The 21,771-nt window shown below is 39.6% G+C and overlaps 1 protein-coding gene across 1 annotated transcript; it reads left to right on the top strand.

Annotated features, from left to right (window-relative positions):
- Positions 1–4,603: 4,603 nt before the first annotated feature.
- Positions 4,604–19,988, top strand: LOC128892719 (zwei Ig domain protein zig-8-like; the record flags this gene model as incomplete). The annotated part of the gene is made up of 4 exons (XM_054153266.1): positions 4,604–4,759; positions 15,197–15,407; positions 17,105–17,401; positions 19,321–19,988. Coding segments are annotated over 4 exons (849 nt in total), but the record flags the coding sequence as incomplete, so codon positions are not given.
- Between the last annotated feature and the right edge of the window lie 1,783 nt (positions 19,989–21,771).

Genomic DNA, 21,771 nt, shown 5'->3' with positions numbered 1-21,771 from the left:
TAATCATTATTCGTGACATGTTCAACTATAATCATTATTTGTGACATGCACGTCTGCAATCATTACTTGTGACACGCACAACTGCAATCATTATTTACGACATGTACGATTGCAATTATTGTTTTGGAAATGCGATAAAACTGCAGAAAAGCAACGGTAGCTGTTTTAAAACTGAAAAGTTCTATCTTCGTACACCAGCAAGTAGATCCTCCACTGAGTCAATTGTTTTCGAAAAGAGAATTGTTTAATTCAGATAGCTATGATTTTCACGCGTCCAAGGTGGTTTCCGTCCTTGATTCCACTGATAGAATTCTATATTTCACGCATCGCGGTTTCGGAAGTAGATTGGAAGTCGTTCGGAGGCGAACGAAGTTAAATAACGCGAACGACGAGTTGCCAACGATAGCTCCGAAGTGTAAAAAGTTTCCAGGAGGGGCTGTTTTATCGAGCTCTTCTCCTTCACCGCTCTTCGCTTATTCCCGACGTCTCGTATAAACTTACGAACTCGAAGTGCCTGCGATAAATCGAGACGCCTCTCGATTCCCGCAGACAACGGGGGCGCGAATTTTTGCGTTCCCCGCACGATACCGCTCGACGCGTTTCCGGTTCCGCAAACGTTTCGCGATAAACGCGTTTTCCAGCGTTTCATATTTCGACGCTGGTAATATCCGGAGACAAGTTGATATTCTGGGACCACGTTACCGGTGGAATAACGAAAATAACGAGAAAAATAACTACAGGGTGCGAGAATATTTGCCTCCAATCTTTTTTGGTGATGACTTCTTCAGTCTTCAAAGACTTCTTTCTTAGTATAAAGGTTTTTCCGAAAGGAGCTTTAGAATTGTCACTATTAATTATAATCGTGTGTATTTTTATTTAAAATACAAAAATAGGATTGAATCTGTATAGACAGAAATTTTCTCAGCGATATTTAACGATGGACTTAATAATATCCCTCGCATCACATGCCACGGACTGAAGGATATTTTTATCTAGCGATAATTTCGATTTTAAGCAATTATTAATTAATGGGTAATGGAAGACAGTAAATGGGGCGTGTAATTAGTTAAACGTGATGTTCGAGGCGTATTTTAATTGGTTTCGATTTATACGACGATATTTCATGTTTGGTAATATTATATTCCTCGTAAAGCATTTTATGTGTCGAGGAACACTTCCGGCAGGTAATAATTTTAATCGAATCAACGGCTAACTCGGAGAAATTGGAAAAAACCACAGATGGCGCTGTATTAATCAGACACATCGTGTATAGTATCAGTTAATTGCCTGTAATTTTTATAGCGATATTTCACGATAGACATTATTAGGTATATTCCTCGCAAACCGTGTCAAAGAGCAATTTCTCGTAAATCATGTTAAGGAGCGATGAACCTTAATAATTCGTAGACTATGGAAGGAAGAAAAGGGAGCACTGTTGCGATGAATCACTCGAAATGTCTTTTTAATTAGCTACAATTTTAATAATATTGAACGATCGACAATACCGTATCGCTCATAAAGCGTATCGATCAGAGAAGAATGTTCCAGCCAACAATGAATTTGATTTAATCAATTAACGATTCGGTGATAATGAAGAACAACAAATGCATTATTAGTCAGATGGGAGCGCCTTTTTGTTAGCTTTAACTTTGATAACAATATTTAACGATCGATAGCAACAATCCCTTCATGTGATTTCATGAAGAAGATTTCGAACGAGCTACAAATTTAAATTTAATCGATTAATAATTCGTGGATCGTGCCAGAGGGCAAATGAAATTTATTAATAATTGGACGCGTCGATCGAGAGGTCCTTTGATTACTTTCAGTTTTTACGATGATATTTGTCCGATCAAAAATATTGTTTCCTGATCAAATATCCTTGATAAAATCTCTAGCGAGAGACGATTCCGAATTTAAACGATCATTAATTCATAGATCATAGTTGAGGGCAAATGGAGTAATTTAATTAATTTCAATTTTTACAATGATATTTGACGATCGATAATATTTACCCGCGATAACTGATTTCGTTGAATGAAGAAAATTTCTATCTAACGAGAATTTTGAATTTAATAATTCATAAATCATGACGGAGGACTGAAATGCATTAAACATTTATTAGACTTCAAATTCAATTTGGTATTTGACGATCAACTTATATTCCTCGCAGCGTTACCGTAAATCCAAGAGTATTTGTACCGTACAATGATATCAATCCCAATTGGTACATTCCTACAGTAAAAAAATACATCTTAAAAAATGTTGAAAGGATTTCGGGAGGTATTACTCCTGAAAAGCAATTCTCTCGAAATTGTCCTTGTTTACAATACTTTCCTAGCTCGTGGATCGAAACGTGAAAGGTGGAAAAGGGAAAAAGGAAATGGAAAAGGGGGGGAATGGAGAAAAGAAATACGGAAAAGGGAAATGAATTCGTACCGGGAAGCATATGATATCGATATCACGTATGAGGGATACGATGCGCGAACAAATACGTGCTTCCTTCATCGTTCGTACGGTAGACCGGATGTGGGCCCTCAAGGTCGTTGGAACGAAGCCCACGGTTGCTTTTCGGGCCGAATGCTGATCCGACTTCGGATCCCTCCGAATCGGGATCCCCGGGATTAGTATCCATTTCCCCGAGGCACGATGGCTTGGCAGAAGCTCTGATAGGATTTATTCGTGAAAGGCAAGGGGTGAAAGGCCGGATAGAGAGGGAGGCAGCGCGTATGGACCTCACGAATACGAAATACACTATATTCCGACGATCCTTTTATTATTCCATCATGGCAACGCTACCCAGGATCCGTACAATGTAAATTCCCGTCGGGGATAACAAGCTCGCGCGGTCCGGGAGAATCATGTTAATGTATTCTTCTAAGACGCAGCCGGCGTTCGGGTTAAGGGTTGAACTTTCGCGGCGATTCGCGGAGCCGCGGTAAACGCTACGTGCCGCACGAGAACGTCGCGAAGTTTTGTGTCGTAACCTTTCCGGGAATTTCGTGGTGCGACATTGTAGGGTCTCTGGTATATCGTGGAATAAGAACATTTCTACCTGGCTGTGGTTATGATTTCGATCGACGAATAATTTAACGATATTACAGGCACTGCGTAGCCTCCGGTGCTGGGGAGAATTATTCTTCGTGCAATCATTTCGAGTTTACTCGATTGTCTACTCGTTCGTCGTGAGAGATATTTTATTCGGGTATTTTTTAATTTGTTCCAGCTTTTAGAAAGAAAAGGATAATTCTGTTCAGTGATAATTTCAAATTCCATCGATTGATTATTTATACGTCAGGACAAATGTTTGTTTTCAGGTAGTTTTTAATTTGTTTCAATTTTGATAACCATGCATCCTGTATAATATAATACTGACCATGGATAATATAATAAAAAAATCAACTGAGACGCATCATTATAACCAATTCGTTGCTCGAGGTGTCTTTTATCTTCTTTCTATTTTTACTACGATATATGACTATCGATAGTATCATACACACCATGTCAGTGAGGAATATCTCTGCCAAGCAACAATTTTGAATGTAATCGAATAATAATTTGTAGGTCTCGGATAATGGGGGGCTAATGAGATGCGTTGTTAACCACACCCGACGTTCAAGGGGTTTTTTAATTGGTTGCAATTTACACAACGACATTCAACGTTGAATACTACTATGTCCACCGCATAGCGTGTCATAGAGCGATGAATGCTTCTATGCAGCAGCAATTTTAAATTTAATCGAATGTGTAATTTGTAGATAATGTTAGATAGCAAACAGAGTGCATTAGTAGTCAGGTATGTCGTTCCGAGGTGTTTTTCAAGCAGTTTCTAATTTTTCAACGAGATTCGACGATTAATAATTCATAAGGTGTGTCACAGAACGAAGAACGTTTCTAGTGGACGATAATTTGATGTTTTATCAATCCGAAATCAAAAAATAAGAAAAGAGAGCAAAAAGAGACTTTCATTAATTTCAATTCTCAGACGTGTTGGTTGAAACGTCGTTTATTTGATATTGATGCCTTGATATTTAATCGAAGAATCTTTAATCACAAAATTTTAATATTCATTTCTCTGATATTTAATAATTGACGATATTATGCTCCTCGTAAAGCATACCTTGGGACGGGGAATATTTCTCTACATCGATAATTTTGAATTTCATCAATTAATAATTCGGAGCTAATGAAGGGAAGCAAACGAGTCGTATTATTAGTCAGACATATTAATCGAGATGTCTCTTAGTTGATTTCAATTTTTACTGCAACATTTGACGATCGGCATTATGATATCTCTCGTAAGCTACAACATGAAACGAAGGGCATTTTCATCGAACGATAATTTTGAATTTAATCGAATAATAATGTGAAGACCGCGGCACAGAACAGATGAGGTCCATTGTTAACCAGTGCCTTCGTTCGAGATATCTTTTAATTGGTTACACTTTCTACATTATCTGACGATATACATTATCGTATATCTACATCATCTACATTATCGTAGAGATAAATAAAGTTTCGTTTTCATTTACATTTGAGAGAACCGTGGTTCTAGAAATTCAAATCAGTGCAAACCGTGTTGGCTAAAAATTGATCCAATCTTTCAGGGGTGAGCACAAGATCTCATTCGTTGGTGAAGAGGTTCGACGGGATTTACACAGGGCCGTACTTCGACGCAAGCAACCCCAAGAACATCACGGCCCAGTTGGGAAGGCATGCCTACTTGCCGTGCAAAGTGCGGCAGCTTGGTAATAAATCGGTAAGTCCACCAATTTTCCCTGAAGACGCTCTAACTTTAAGAGTAAGTGATACGCTTTCAAAGAAAATTTCGAAAGTTCTCGTAAATCTCTGTTATTTATAATTCTTTGGAAGTTCCTGACATACGTGGAAACTTGTACGGAGTGAAAAGCGTAGAAAAGAGTTCGCACAAACACGGATTCGAAAATGCTTCGATTATCCTATGCTAATTTATACTTGGGTGAAGAATCGATTGACTTGGCTGTGTATTTCTAGGTGCTTTATTTACGCGAAAGGGTTAATGTTTTAAAAGTGACTTTTAATATTGATAGACTTTGTTATCTTACACTTGTTAGTTTAATCATTTAAAATTGAACGCTTAAATTGAAACTAGCGCCGTATGTCGAAACGATGACGTACTGTAATGGGCGCAGGAGCTATTGAGCGTTTCCTCGAAGATAAAATTCAGGCAACCTTAAAATAAAAACCAGTTGGCGTAAACCAGAGGTCGGCAACCTTTCTTTGGACAGGAGCCAATGTCCATGTCAGTGAGTGTATGTCGCGCTACATTCGTCAATAGTTACTAAATCAATTCTTCTCAGAACTCTAACACACCAATGTTCTCAGTAGACGTTTTTTTGTTCGAAACGTGCGTTCTTGAATGAACTTTATGAAAAAAATTCAAAACAAAATATTTGATGCGTCTTCCATAACATTTTTTTAACTTTTCGGAAAAAACTTAAATTCGTCCAAATTCGGCACTTTTAATTGTTTTCTCTTTCTCCCCCCCCCCCCAAAAAAAAAAAATTTCTTTAATTGAAAATAATTTTTATTTTCATTTTTTCCCAATTCTGTGTGTATCACATTTCGAAAGTCGACAGCAAACAAAATCGTAACCTCGAAACTGATTAAAGAGAAAAGAGTATCCCCTTAAATTCTGAATTGTGATTGAAAATTCAGTAAACAGGGAACTCTTGGAGTCCCCTTAACATTAAAGCTTTATTAGTTTCGTAGCAGATCCGTCCCCTGCAAGGGCACATCTCGGCCGAAACTCTCCGCGCGACGGAACAGATGAAGATACCACACGGCCCCGTGGAAGCACGTGCCCCCGCGGACAAATTACGGATTCCTTAATTTCCTGATCGATTATGAAACATTCGCGAACTTCGAGCGTCCGTTATCTCGTCCCCGTTCCTTGCAAAAAGCACGCTCGGATACCGCCGTCGCCCGCGTCCAGATAAAGCAGATTTATTTGCACGCGAATACCCAGTTTTCTGTTGACCCGACGTCGATTACTATCGCGGCCGCCCGTCGACTCGTCGAGTTTCCATGAACTCGCTGATCCGCCATCGAAAAGTTCCGCTATAACCGCGCCTCCGTGTCCCGTCGATATTTCGCGCCCGTGGAAACCTCCGATTCGCGCTATTACAATAATCGAAATAGCTGATAGACGATAACCCGGTACACGGGCAAACGGTATCTCTCAGTCGGAAAATTTACGCCAACTATAAAAGTCTAATCTGTTCGGATTCGCGGCCGTTAGAACGGGATTATACGAGCACCGCGAATTTTACGATCACCGAGAAATAGATGGATAGATAGATAAGTAATTTATTGCAGACTACAGGACAATGTCCCCTGGGAACATTAACGCTGTGTGGGGGCGTATTAACGTTGATTATTGTGTGTTATTAGTGTTCTAAGAAATAGATTTTTATATTTGGAATGAACTGTGGTAGAGAATCTATAAAAGACTAATCTGTTCGAGTTAAATAGATGGATAAATAATTTATTGCGAGCCCTAGGACAATGTCAACCGAAACGTCAACCATTTTTTAATAATATATTAAATAATCTACGTGCTATTGAGCCATATTTCTGAAAACATAATTTTACGCAAAATGGTAGCGATACAAATTCACATTCTTCTTCTTCTTCTTCTTCTTATCGTTATCGTCATAAAAACCGTAGAGCATCATTTTGTCGAGCCTCGATCGATCCACGAATTCGAACAGTGCTCGAGTTCCACGGGTGCAGCAACCGCACACTTAGTTGTTTCGTCTCTGGGTCGTAATGGTGGATTCAGGTCTCATCAGCGGTCACAGCGCGCCAAGAAGTACCATCCAAGTCGGTCTTACACAAATCGAGAAACTTCTCCTCCCCGGCGGCTATTCGTTCCAAAGTTTGTTTTCTCGCGTAAGCATTTTTGGAACCCATCGAGAACTAACCTTGTTCGTGGTTAATCTTTCGTGTAGTATTGTGAGAACACTTGCCGCTAAGACGCTAAGAATGTCAGCCAATTGTTTCTTCGAGATTTTCCTCAATGAGATCCTCAACTTTCTTTACCCATTTCTTGGTCGGCGGCTTCGTTTGGTCTGCCGCTGCGGGGATCATCTTCTAACGACTCTTCGCCTTGTTTGAAAAGTTTCGCCCATTCAGAAACCGTGGAATATGACGGAGCTGCATCTCGAGATACTGAGCTAAGCGCTCGGTGAATCTCGGTCGCTTTAATTCCTTCCTCTGACAGGAATTTTATTCGAGCGGAACACTCAATGTTATTCGTTCGTGTAGCAACGCGAAATTGATTCGAAGATTAATGAGTGACTTGTTGCAAAAACAATCCTTTGTTTGATTGATGAGAACTTATATTTGTGTCAATAAAAGCTCTATTCATCGTGGCCCGACTCTTGGCTTTGAGCCAATTTTAAACACTAAAAATATTTCCCTCAAAAAATCATGATACGATCAATTTTCATAAGAACTGAGAATTTCAATCAATATAATTGCAACAATTTGGCGTATATAAAACTTCAACATCACGAAAATTCTTAATTTAAACCTAGTCGAATTCATCAATTATTTCATCCATAAAGTCACATCAACGAAACAAGAATTCAAATTCAAATAAATGTATGTCTTCTTTAAAACATGTTTGTTTAGGTGCGAGTAAGAATTTAGTTAAAAGTAAGCATTTCTTTGGTTTGTGTATCCATTTCTTATCTTTGATATTGTAATTATAATTTTCAATCTAACGAGACTGAAGGGAATTTGACGGAATTCCACTTTTCTTTAGTTTTCCATTTAATTAGAATTTTTGCCTCGCTACGGATAAGAAGCATTTCTAGACAAGCTTCCTCAGAGGCGGTGACTTTTTCGCTGCTTCATCTGCTCTGTCATTGCCAACGACTCCCGGGTGGGGTGGGATTCAGACAAAGTCGGATTGGGCGTTTCTTTTTGCTCGTAGTATTGTTAGTTTGGATTGAATGTCTTGGACCGTTTTTGTCCATGCTTGAAAAATCTTTCATGGAAAACAGAACTAATTTTCACTAGTTGTTAAGAAAACGAATCTTTCGATGTTTTCTTTTGCAATTTTCTTAAAGTCTAGCAATCTTTCTATTGTTAAATAAATGACTAGCAATTCTATCTTAATAATAAGTAGTTAATTAACACGGGATGTTTTTAGTGCCTCCTCAATTCATCCTTCATTTATTCTGCAGAATAGTATCAGTGGGACCAGAAAGTAATGTCGTTGATTACTATTTATCACCTCATCGTGTACCAATTGATTTTTATCGATCGGGGACGGTTACATAATTGCTTAAAACTAAACCATATTGTAAGCTTATGTGTTTGAATTTAATGTAAAAGAAACGACATTACTTTCTGGTCCCCTTGATAATTAATATTTTCTTCTGCAGTTTATCTGAAATCTATCAGCTTTTCCATTACTTAATGACTCGCATTAGCGATAACTACTCTTGATAACAGGACTAAAATACCAATTGTAGGTCATCTAATACCGCGTAGGCTTCATATGTAAATATTGATGATCCCTTGGGAAGTTTGCAGATCAATTCTAGATTGTTTGCCATGACCGTACATCGACCTTGCTCATTGTTTATAGAGCCACTGTGAAATTGTGCTTATGCCCTCTTTGTTTGTGGACAATTTCCTCGAATCTGAAATGGTTGAATTGTTCCTTCTTGGTTTATGTACGTTTGCTAATTCGAAGTTGATTATTGGCTTTTCGAGTTGCCATGGGGGTATTGGTAAAGGTAGTCGTTATGTTATCTGAAGCATTTCTGGTTTCCGGTCTTCTGCAGATAGTGTTGGTCGAAATGAAAATGTTCAGGTAATGTAGCTTTAGGTAGATATGGCCGTTGATTGCCGCGAGTCATTACTGCATTAGTGTTGATTATCGCGAGTCGTTGGCGTTTCGTGAGATAGAATAAGTCTAATTGGAGTTGGCTGGTTTTACGAAGCCTGCTAGAAATAGTCTGAGTGATAAGCTTAAGTTTTGTAATCAATTTATATCGTTGCAACGAGTAGTCGTTTAATTATGCCCGTCACATTTTTGTTGGACGGACTGTCTAAGGCCCAACGAGCGAAATAAATTAATTTATATTTAACATCAACGTTTCGACCCTATTATTCGTTTCCTATTTGGTTCGTCGATCCCATAATCATAATTACAATAAAATATAACATGAAACGTAGGAAGTGTAGTAAAATTTAATTTCGAGTGAGAGAATAATAATATAGAATGAATTCTGAAAAGTAATATAAAAATTACCATGTATAACGAAATTCTTGACTTAATTATTCAATCTTTCTTACGAAACCGCATAAATTGTGGATTATAACGAAGCGTAAACATAGAAGGCTTAACTTATATTGGATTAGTTGTCTTGCTTAAAGGCTAACGTAAAGACCCCATCTCTCAAGTTAGGTGATAGGTCTCCTTACCCTACTTTCGTGCAACGTAAAAACCCTATCTTTTACGTTGGATGACAGTTCTTCCTGCTCTAATTTCGCAGAAGTAAAATAAGAACAGTCACCTCGCCTACAATGTAGGATTTTTACGTTTCGCGAAACTAGGATGAGGAGAACTATCATCTAACCCAAAAGATAACGAGTTTACGTTGATCTCTGACTAAGAGGACTGCATACATAGCCTAACTTAAGATTTTCATGTTTATAACGCATCGTAGTACATAATTAAGACGGTTTCATAAGGAAGATTTGATTAATAAGTCAAGAGTCGTGTATGTTCGTAATACTTTCTCAAAACACATTTTGCAGTACAGCTTGGTGAGTCTACACAAAAGAGTCGAAATATTTTTGTTAAAGATACATAAAACCATACTTGCTGAGGTTCGTTTATAACGCATTCATCGTTCGAAATGGTAATCAACCAAAATTACGAAATAAAAAAAAATAAAAGTCAAAATAAAGTACGATGAATGAGGTAAAAATATGTGACGAAATTGCTTAATAACAATGCTTTCTATAATAAAAAAAGGTTCCAATCTCATTCCCCCTCAAACCTCCAACAGTTAATAGTTTACTAATGATCACAATAATTCGATCGCTGTAGGTCCACAGTAAACTTTACGAGTAGTAAAAAAGAGGAATAGAGAGACGGTCCTTCCCCAGGAACTTTCGAGTCCATCCTCTACGGTTGGCGAGTTCGGGTCTCGTATTGGCGCAGTTTAAGGACGCCACTCGAAAAACGACCCGAGGACGTTGCACGGTGCCGGTAAAAGTTTTCGTACGCAGCTCCGTATCGCTCGTTAGCGAACTTTTAACCTGCCCCCTCTGTGTATACAACAACGAAAGTTGTACATACGTCGAAAGAGAGCCAGGACTAAGTGTCTGGCGACACGCGACCCCTTGTATAATCGTCCGGTTGCGTACTTAAGGGTCGCGAACCCCCGTCGCACCCGCGCTACCCCTTCGCACCCCCGATACTTATCGCGCGCGGAATTAAACGTACTTTTACCGCTGACTTTCTGTCAACGGCCATTGTTCGCCCGGCGCACTCGGAAACACGATTGAAAGCGATTGTTCTTTGCGGACAATTTCGCGGAACACGGGGCGCCGCGCTCCGCGGGCTCTCTCTTTGCATTTCCGTGTTCCGTTCCGGGAAACGTGCGAATACATTACATCGCAGGGGGTGTTCTTGAACTGATCAAACTTTAGCTGCGTGTTACATCGACGGGTAAACGTGTGTACGCCGCCCGGACTGCTTCCTTTTCGTGTTGTACAAATTACGTTCGACAACCGCGACACGCGACAAATTATTTGTCTTATTTTTGTTGGAGGTCTTTATTGCACCTTGGCTGAGATAGGTAGGGGAAAAAGAAAGGAGGAGGGGCGGGGGAACAATTCTGGTTCCCTGTTGCAAAAATCGAAATGATCTTGTAATAATTATAGGCTAACCCTTTTAGATTTGTTTTTTTTTTTTTTTTTTTTAAGGAAAGAATTCTTTTCCAATGAATGCATACTAAGTGGATGAGAAATAACATATCATGGTCTGAAGGGGTTAAAAAGATTTTAACGTACATTTATCCTATGATGTGTATTTACTAAAATGTATCAATCGTAAAAAATGTTTGATTGATTGACTATTGATTGATTGACTAAACATTTGATTGAGTGACAACATTTGATGATCCTTTCATCAGTACAATTAGGAAAATGTGTTGATGAGGTTTCTTCAAAGACTTTAAAACACCCAGCATTCCCGCATGAAATTATAATCCTGCGTCCTTGGAACGTAGACTCTGATTTGATAAAAGATAGAGTTGAAGTGTACAAAGACCCCTGAGGCTTTTATCGGGTCCCTTTACGAGTCTTTACGTAGGTCTTTGTGAGAACCTTTGATAGAAAATGCGACATTCTCGAGATGCCAGCACTCTACGTCCACGTAAAATCAAACGTGAAGACAGTGGTTTGCGAACTAAATATTGAACATCTCGGAAACGTTTAATTCGTCGACATATGCTTGTCGAAAATATTACGTGTCCTGTGATAAATTCTATTATCCACAGTTCTGGGAAAAATGATAACATATGCTTGCTGCATTTCTCAAGAGAACCATAACAATATGCACATTTTTAACATGTTGTATATGCAACGCTTCTCTAGAATTAAACGCGCTGAAAGACATTCAAACAAAACTTGTTTCCACGAAGTTGTAGAAGGAAATGTAAATAGCAGCACAATTTGCATGAACCTTGGCGATAGCACACTTCAAACGTTTTCATTCGTTAAACTTCCTGTTGGTAGGTGTAAAGGTAGTCACAAAAGCGGTGACGAAACTGGATCTGTCGGAATTCATTTTTGAATTGATATTTAATTTGAATTCAAATTCGAGTCGAGGAAAGTCGCTGAATAAGAACGAAATTAATTGTATTTTATTACACATCACATTTTGTACGAATGTAGCAGGTGTTCTAATAAAAAAAAAAACAATTGTTTAAGTATTTGTCAGATAGCGGAAATTTCGCTCTTCAATTTGGATTTTGTTAGAATCGAATCGGACGATTCCACGCTGAGCTATAACATCTCAAAATTTCCTATTTTATAGACGATTATGAATGACTGATAGACCCACTGACCTATATACAGCGTCCTTGCAAGGCCGATGCAATTCCGAGAAATACTAGTAAACATTGTAGTATTTGCTGGACGCCCCACCCCTCTAAATTCCGTCACATAATAGTAAACATTGTAGTATTTCCTGGTTGGAAAAATCCCTCAAAGTTCGTCGAAAAAGAAACATTTATATTCATTTGACCATCGATTTGAATTAAATTTGGTATGCAAGGGTTTTTGGGGTCGCTGATTTCAAATCTGAGCTCAATATTTACAAATTCAAAATGGCGGATCCAATATTGCGGACCAAAATACGAAAAACGATTCGATTTAGATGAAACTTGGTATAAGAGTATTTTTGAGGTCGCTGATTCCAAATCCAAACTAAAAATTTACAAATTCAAAATGGCGGATCTGATATATCGGCACAAAATGTGAAAAGATGACTGAATTTGAATGAAACTTGGTACACAAGTGTTTTCCAGAGAAATTAAGTACAGAAACTATGACTAAATAATTTAAATCGATAACTACTCGACGTCTACCATCGTTTAGTCTAGGAGCGTAGTTATACTACCTTCATATCCAAAACAGCTTTCATTTGTAGAGCAAAACAAGCAGTTGTAATCACCGATCCTCATCCCTGTACCTCATTACGCACGAACAGCATCATAGCGGTAATTACTCATTGTCATAAGCTTAAGGCGACTAATGGCGCACGATTTCAAGGTTTTGTACACAGGAGAAACCCTAAACTCAACGATATCGGGTTCATTTCGTCGGGTATTATTTATAAAGCCCGCGCTAAGTAAACCCGATACCATTTAGCTTCGAGTTTCTTCGATAATAATTGCAGCCGGGAAGTCGTCGTTGAAATTGCGTTCGTTAGTACCGATGTCAGCGGAGTTGCACAGACAAATTTTTCTTTCGACTGAAATTACCAGTCTGCGTTTCCCGTGTTGCCCGTATTACGCGACCACCCCCCGAGGCAAAGAAGCACTTACTCTACTTTGTTGATTACAACTTCCACTCGACCATAAGTCGTCGTTACAACGTAGAAACACCTCCCGTCGCGCATGAATCGACCCGACCGTGGCGTTCGCGATACCTATCGCGCAAATAAATTGAATGTACTCCTAATATGCTTTCTTGCGGACCCATGCAGCGACGAAAGAACGCTCGCGGAGCCGATCGACGGACGATAAATTAACGGTAGACAAGGGAGAGAAGATTGATCGACCGAGATCGGAAAGTCGAACGGGGCCTCTCGCTCGTCCCTTCTTTTTCCCCCTCGGGCACGAGCTTTTTCCCAGCTTTTTCGACTTCCAGTTCCTGTCTGTATTCATCGGACGGCGCACACCAGAATCCGCCCAGACGCAGCTGAATTTCGCCCCATCGCTGGAAACGTCTCTATCGCTTTATTTCGCCTTTCTTTCCCTCGAAGAAACAGCCACGCTTCCGCGAAAAATATAACAATGGAACTGGACGTATGGCAGAAGAGATTAATACTCCCCGTCCGTGGTTCCCGGTCGAGAAAAAAGCCGCGTATTGACTTTTCTCGGTGAAACTGATGAGAAAAATATACGACCGCGGACACGGGTGTTCCCCTTTCTTTCGATTCTATTTTTATTTCCAGCGATCGCGCGCCGCTGCGGTTTCCTGGAAGAATTCCGTTGCACGTCGAAAGAAACGTTTGCGTTGCAGATACAAGCTGGTGCATCGTTTCGATTCATGGAGAGACAGGAGGGTTTGTTAGAAACTAATCGAAGACTTTCAAATCGTACAAAGTAGGAATAATTGGGAATTTTTGTAGGGAATGCAGAATATCTATAATTACTATTATTGAATATTAAATTTACGTGAAATAAGACTTTAAAAAATATAAAATAAGTCTACTGTTACTCGCGAATATTTTTAGACTTCAAATGGAAATCATAGGGTATCGGGCAGTAACATAAAATGGACCTGGCCCACGTTCAAAATTAACCTGCTTATCCGTTAAGACTACATACTTTGAACTCGACTTCCAATTTTCATAAAGAAATGTTGTTTGAAAGAACGTCGATTTAGAGAAACCTTCGAAACTCGTTTAAAGTTTAAGGAAAGCTGTTCGGAGCGCTTGAATACGCTTCGCGAAAAATGTATCCACGTCGCCATTTCGAGATTCTCTTTGATATTTTAGAACAGAATTTTCACGTCAAGTTTTAAGACAAAATAATACGGCGAGAGAAATATCGATTTTTTGCCAGCATGAAGCCGACGTTAACCCTTAAGGGAAATGTAATTTCGTACAAAGCCGAATAGTTGATCTCTGTAAGGAATTGCGAACCGTATTGGGTCAGACATTTCAGTCAGCCTTTGAAGACCTTCGAGTAAAGCAAAAATTACTCGACATTGTTCACGTTCGCCTCAACCTGACAAGTATCTTTCCAGCATCCAGCTATAGTATGAGTAAATAGAATATGGACAACGTCGATCAATTTTTATCAAATCCAAAATTCAAGATTTAACAAGATTTATCATATTGCATGCATACATATTTCTAGATTATATTAGAGCATTCACAGGGTCCCCTGTCTAGCCAGACTTGGAACTTAGCGCGTACTGTTTGTTTTCGACAAGGTATCGATTGACCCATTTCTGGTTTAGAAACACATCGAACCCTTAGAAGCCTGATTTTCCAAAGTAAATTTACCAAAATATCAATGTAAATTATCATTTGAACAATTTTGATGGCTGAAGTTTATTTTTTTAACATTCGTTTAAAAGAACATACATACAGCCAAATATTAAAAACGAACCAATTGCAAATGTACAATTCGATTTAAAAGACCGGTATCGAATTTGAAACTTGAGGCATTTACCGATATGCCAAGACTAACAAAAAACAAGTGTAATAAATATTCCTTTTTAGAAATTCAGTAAAAAAATTCAGTCATCGCTTCATTACCAAGGAGCAGTTGTCACTTTTGACTTTTTACTAACGAACTTAATATAACGAGCTTTCCGATACGATAATTGCCGATAATTGCCGATAATACGACTGACGTTTGTCTTGTTTGTTCCCGAAACGTGAAAGGTGGCGTGGGTCAGAAGAAGGGACTCGCATATCCTCTCCGTAGATAGAACCATGTTTATCCCGGACGAAAGGTTCCAGGCGATTTTCGTGGGCGCTGTGGACAGCTGGACGCTCCAGGTGAAGTACGTCCAGGAACGCGACGAAGGCGAGTACGAGTGCCAAATCTCGACCGATCCGAAGAAGAGTCACATCATCAAGCTGACCATCGTCGGTGAGATCGCGCTGACACTCTTTACACCACGCAGGCCAACAACGCGACTTCTTTGTTCACGTTATTTTTATAACGCTATAGAAGTGCTCTGTCATCGATCGGCGAAGCACAGTGGAATCTCGATAATTCTAGCGTAACGAGGCTAAATATTCCCGCAATAACGGAGGTAGTCAAACCGGTAGAAGTGGGCTCCATTTACGCAGAATTTACTACCCGTGAGCCATCGTTGGGGTCTGAGAGGATTTTCGATGGGAAGTTCATTTGGTTCAAATGATTGTTAATTATACTATTGTTTGCCTCGAGCATTTAATAATAGATTTAATAATAGGTTTAGATTGCTCTGTATTATGCAAAAAAACATGCACGCAAATTACGAAAATAAATAGACTGTAAGATAGAAAAAATGAAATATTGAATGCATAATTAAATATGTGCTGAAGATTTCCCATTTGATCCCTCGATGTAACGAGATTTTTTAATGTAAGAAATAGAAAAAGAGGTTGGAAATATTTAACATTGAAATTTGTAAACGATCGAATATTAATTAACCGTGTATCGAATATTACCGTGTATAAAAGAAGTGACTTCTGGTTGCATTCGGTTCAAATGATTATGCTTCGAAAACAGAATCACTCGAACGGAATAAAGCCCTCAGAACCATTCCCTCCAGAGACCAATCGAAGTCGTCGATACAGACAGCGAGGATGTGCAAGCTCTTTCTCATTAATTTGATTACCTCCGCTGATGCACTACGGTATTATGGACAGTATCAATTCGAACCGATTATCTCCTTCAGAAGCATTCTTTCCAATAATAGTAGCAACTGCAGATAAAGTTACCGAGTAGGCGAAATTCCTTCTGATTGCTTTGGTTAACTCGCACGCGCACTACGATATCACGAACAGTATCATTTAAGTCTAGCGTACCCTTCAAACGCATTCTTCTCAGAGGCCAACGATAGTAGTGACCACAGACACGGGAGACGTACTGTGCAAATGAAGTTCCTCTTATTGGTTTTTACCTCCACAGATGTACCACGATGGTACCGTATCATTTGAATCGAACGTACACCTCAGAGGCATTCTTCCCAGAGGCCGATGATACCTCTTCCCTCCCACGACACAATTAAACGAACGAGGTTCTCGTGCAATCATCGAGCTTTTATTTTTCGAGCTTCCACTGCACTTCCCAGACGAAGTTCCGCCAGCGCGATGTATAATTACTCGAGCGTAAAAATGCTCGCGTATTACTCTTCCTTTCGATGCAATTTATGACATCGTTTCCGTCGATGTTCGCTGGTTATTGGTTGAACGCAGTGCACGCGTTCGGAAAAAATAAGTTGGCCTGTGTTATTGCTTTGTTATTACTTTCATAATGTCGGGTTAATCGATAATCATGAACTATGTTTTTAGTTTGTATGAGCTATGAACTATGAATATCCCTGTGCATAACACACGATGTGTGTTATTTTATCTAAAATATGAAAAACATACGCAACACACGCAATAATATGCCCATATCAAAATATGGTTGATCACGATGTGCAATCTTTCAAAGTTAATCCTATCTGTTTATCAACCGATTATTAATCACGATTACCGATTAATCGTAGAATCAGTAGATCGTGGATCAATTTTTGCCCAGCACTAGCTCGAGCCGTGGTACGGAAGACAGATATTATTTATCGATTTTTTCAGTGCCAAAGATCGAGATCATAGGCGATCGCGACATGTACGTGAAGACCGGAAGTACAGTGGCCATACGGTGCATGATCAAACAGTCCCTCGAGGGACCGTTCTACGTCTTCTGGTACCACGAGGGCGACCGCGTCCTGGACAATCAGTTGGGCAAAATCGACATCCAGACGGAGAGGATCAATAACGACACGATCAGCAGTCTCGAGATCCGCAACGCGAGGCCGGAGGATTCGGGTAATTACACTTGCAGCCCGAGCAGTTTGGACAGCGCGAGCGTGCAGCTTCACGTGTTGAATGGTAAGCGTTTTCGCATTCCATTAACATAAATCTCTTTCAGCGAAGAAATATGCAGTACCATAGCGGTGTCGCGAAACGGGAGAAACGTTCTTTTAAGTGAATTCGAGCCGAAGATTCATTTTTAACTCCCGAACGGAGGTCCGCGACCCACACGAGCACGATTCGGATGAACCAGTTCTACAATACCCTGGTCGCCACTGGCCAGACGTATTTATCACAAATGGCTCTGGACATTTTTAAGTCCTTTTAGCTTTCACATGAAAGTTCACTGGTTTTCAGATGGCCAGAGTTTTAATGCCGCAAAAGGGATTGCAATTTCCTTGCGTGATTGTACAACGCTCTATTTAATGCTTCAACGAGATGAAACGTTGAATTTCCGAGCTCAAAATACAGCGCATGTACAATTCTTTGTAGTATTTTTATTTATTTATATCGTTATTTAATCTATAAAATCTTAAATATTACGAAGAATTGTAGATACACAGTATTTTCTGTTTCCAAATTCAACGTTTCGTAACGTTGGAATATTACGTAGAACTTTGCAAAATCGTGCAACGAAATTGAATCCCTTTTGCAGCATAAAATCCCTGGTACTGCTTCGACATTTTGGCATCAGTGAGCAACCTTCGGTCAAAATATTCTTCGAAAGGAACAATTTAAACATTGATCGAACTAAGGAAACAAATCTTACAGCAACATTAATTGTACGTGACTGTGAATAAATAAGAATATTGCACACGACTGTATAAAAGTGATATAAGGTATGCGAAAACAAAGAAAGAAAGAATTCTCCTTTATTTATGAGGACGTTTAAAACTACTTTCTTCGTTAATAGGACATTAGCAGCTAATACTCTAGACTTTACGCACACTCATCGGCCTCATTTTAAGATCAATTCCATTCAAAAGGAGCTTATCTGGGTCGTGACCTCATCTTGTGAGTGTACCATTCATAGTGAGTACGAAGTTACTCTGAAAAATATCAATGTATTTGGATACGGTATTGCGCCAAAGATAATATTTTACTAGAATAAGGATATCAGCAATTGACTCTGGTTCTCGATTCGCGTGCGCTCGTAAATCCATCCGTGGAAATACAGAACCATCCAATAAAGAAAATTGTTAAGTGCATTACATGATTGAGAATATTTCAAAATTCGTGCAAATATTAAACTTCACCGTAGCCAATATTTCTATTCTTTTGTCTTCCCTTGAAAGGTACATTTCCAAGAATTTGAATACTGAATGTTCATCGACTTAAATTCATGGCGAATCGCAAAGCACAAACGCAATAGAGACCCCCCCTGCATCAAATAGAAACGGATAGTTAAATGTCGTCGCGATATTTGCCCGGTAATTGTTGCGCTTTCAAAGATGTTAGAATTATTTTATAAACACCGCAATTTGGCTCGTAACAGAGACTCCTTTGTTTCAAAGATGTCTTTGTGCAGTGTCAGTCGTAATTACAAACGCGAGAACTAATTTACTGTAGAATTAATTTACAATTCAAAAGACTCGTTGTTTTCAATTCAGATGCGGGCCCAGCCACGAAAGAAATACATTACACAGAGTGTTTAACAATGTGTGACACAATTAAAAGGAAAGTGATTCCGTATTGAAGAGTTGGAAACAATGACACCAAATTAAATTTACCTATAGGAATTTGTGCTTCAGAATCGTTCCAGCTACCCCGCCCCCCCCCTCCATTTCCGGTTCTTACACTAATTCTGGGATACCCTGTATACATATACAACCAAACATACGAAATTTAAAATTTTTATGCCAATTACTGTGACTACAAAATAAAATCACGAAAATTGCCTGAAAATTGTTAAAAATAAAATTGTACGGCGCTTTAATATCGAGACCATTCCGGGAGATAAATGAGTGGAATGAAATCGAATAAATTGTCTGCTGCAGGCGAACATCCCGCTGCTATTCAGAGGGGGATCAGCTCGGCACCGGGTGGCTGTCCGACGCTATGGTGGTTGGCGGGCGTCGTGACGCTGTATTCGAGTCACGGCAGCCGTCTGTTCGTCCTCGCCCTTCTGATACTCATGGTCCTTTATTCGAAGAACCCGTCTTATTTCGCGCCGGAACGATAATCAGGAACGAGAGGTGGATGGTGTCGCAAGATGATCGATTATCACCTGCTACGAGACCCGGGAACACGCCTCGAGGAACGCTCCAGCGACGAGGAACGGGACGAAGAGGACGCGAGACGGCTTCTTCGTAAAGTGACTTCGCGAAGATGACCGAAAAAAAAAAAAAAAGAGAAACGCGACAAACCGCGAGAGAAAAGTCAGATCGACGACGGTGGGGTTCGACTGGGTTAGGGTTCCTTTTGGCCAGCAATTAGCATTTCTTTTCTTTTCTCGTTTCTCTGCGGTACGTCGAGAGGGTTGAAACGCCAGTCGATCGCTCCGAACAACAGAATTTCACTTGTCGTTCATTTCCTAGAGACGATTTTGTAATTCGGTCGATCTCCAGCGACAAACAGCCGATGACCGCGCGCTGAAAACATTCATCTTCGACGCCCGAGTGTCTCGAGCTTGGGGACGAAATCCTCGACGATGAAGCGTCGGATAGGAATTATCGGCTGGCGGACGCGATCGAATCGACAAACTCACGACGACGACGCCTGGCGTCCCGATGATACCGTTTTTTCTCTGTGTACGAATGGCGGGCCCAACAAAGGTGAAGAGAAACGCGTTTCGCGCGTCGAGACAGTGTGATCCGGCCGTTAGCAATTAGGGGATTAATTACTCGCGGGGCTTCTCGTTGAATCTTTCTTTGAAATTGACGCGGGGGGAAAGGGATGAACGACACGAAGCTCGTGAATACATTTCCCCTTCTCCGGTGGAATGAACGCGGCAAGAATTTTTTATAGGAATTATAATATTAAAAAAAAAAAACTACGATCTTCCACGAAACTCGTACGATAGCGTCTTTTGTATTCTCATCGTTTGAATCGATCGTTTTAATAATCTCTGTAAATCACGCGAAATCATTGTACATATATTCGTGTAACAATAGCATTGAAAAGGAGAGCGTACGAAACGGTCCCATAACGCAGTGCCTCCCAACTGTCGTGAGAAAATTTATAATAAATGAATTAAAGGAATTTGTTCGCTAAAGTCTTCATCGTTTGAAAATATTGCAGAGAGCACTTTTATGCCATTTTCTGCTAACAGTGGAACGAATTATAAAACAATCATTGAATTTTATGAACTTTAATGCTCCAATTGGTTTATGCAAGCAAATGTATAACGTACAACGACTCCTAGAGGTTACTGTGAAAGTATTTAGTGATATATAATTAATTAATTATAATTTCAAGAGGGAAGCAAAATTGCGAACTATTAGTATCTTGGAACGCTTTCAGAATTTCACAAAATTCCACTGTTCGCATATTACTAAATATTTCTAGGTAATCTTCGCTAAATCTAACAAATATTTGGCTCGACCACAGGTGTCGAAGACGTATTATACCCACTTTCGTACACTAATTAACGTATTAAAACTGCCAAATTAACATAAATGAAAGATTACTTTAAAAACTATAAATTCTCCTGAAAATTCAAGAGTTATGTTAAAGAAACAGTCCCACGAATTTCATTAAAAAATTTCACTCTTCTTGAAAGCTACTCTTTAAAGAATACAATTTATTTTAATTACAAATATTTGTTTTAGAATTTTAAATCACTGCAAATTCCTCACTATTTGGAAAAGAGTGCACAAACGTTAATCTCCTCTCTAACAATAGTTTTTAATATCCACCTCCGATTGTTTTGAAACGATTAGAGTCTTGCAAGACTCGAAACGTGTCGTGACGCAAACAAAAATTTGGGAAGCACTGGCACAGTAGAAGACGACCGAAACGCAAGTTCGAAACTGAATTCCCCCCTTCTTATTCATTATTCATCATTGTCAAAAGTGTTTCGCGATCTTCGTGTCTTTCTCGCCAGGAAGCCAAACAGTAACGAAGTCTTCGTGATCGATCGCGGGATTCTGTCGAGGACATCGGGAGGGTTTCGTAGTTTCTTTCACATCGAGATTAACTCGACAACGCGCGAGTGTGATTCTAGAAGAAAAGAATGGGGCAGGGTAGGGGGTAGTAGGGTGCGGGTGGCGGTGACGTAACGAAAGAAAGCGCGGGGAGGAGAATACGCCGACAGAACTTCGTCCGCGCCGCTCGATAGAATTGAAACTTGTTCGATGAATTTTTTCGAATGTGATTAATTATATTCGAATAGAGGAACGATTAGCGAAAACGTGTCTATACTCGACTGTCTACCACGCGTACGCTTTCGAATCGTTTCGAACTGCGACGTCTCGATGACAATCGAAACGACTGGCGAGTGTACGTCT

Source organism: Hylaeus anthracinus, unplaced genomic scaffold, assembly GCF_026225885.1.
Source record: "Hylaeus anthracinus isolate JK02 unplaced genomic scaffold, UHH_iyHylAnth1.0_haploid 15400, whole genome shotgun sequence".
Lineage (NCBI taxonomy): Eukaryota > Metazoa > Arthropoda > Insecta > Hymenoptera > Colletidae > Hylaeus > Hylaeus anthracinus.
The sequence above is the reverse complement of the archived record's forward strand: the minus strand, read 5'-3'. Positions and strand labels throughout refer to the sequence as shown.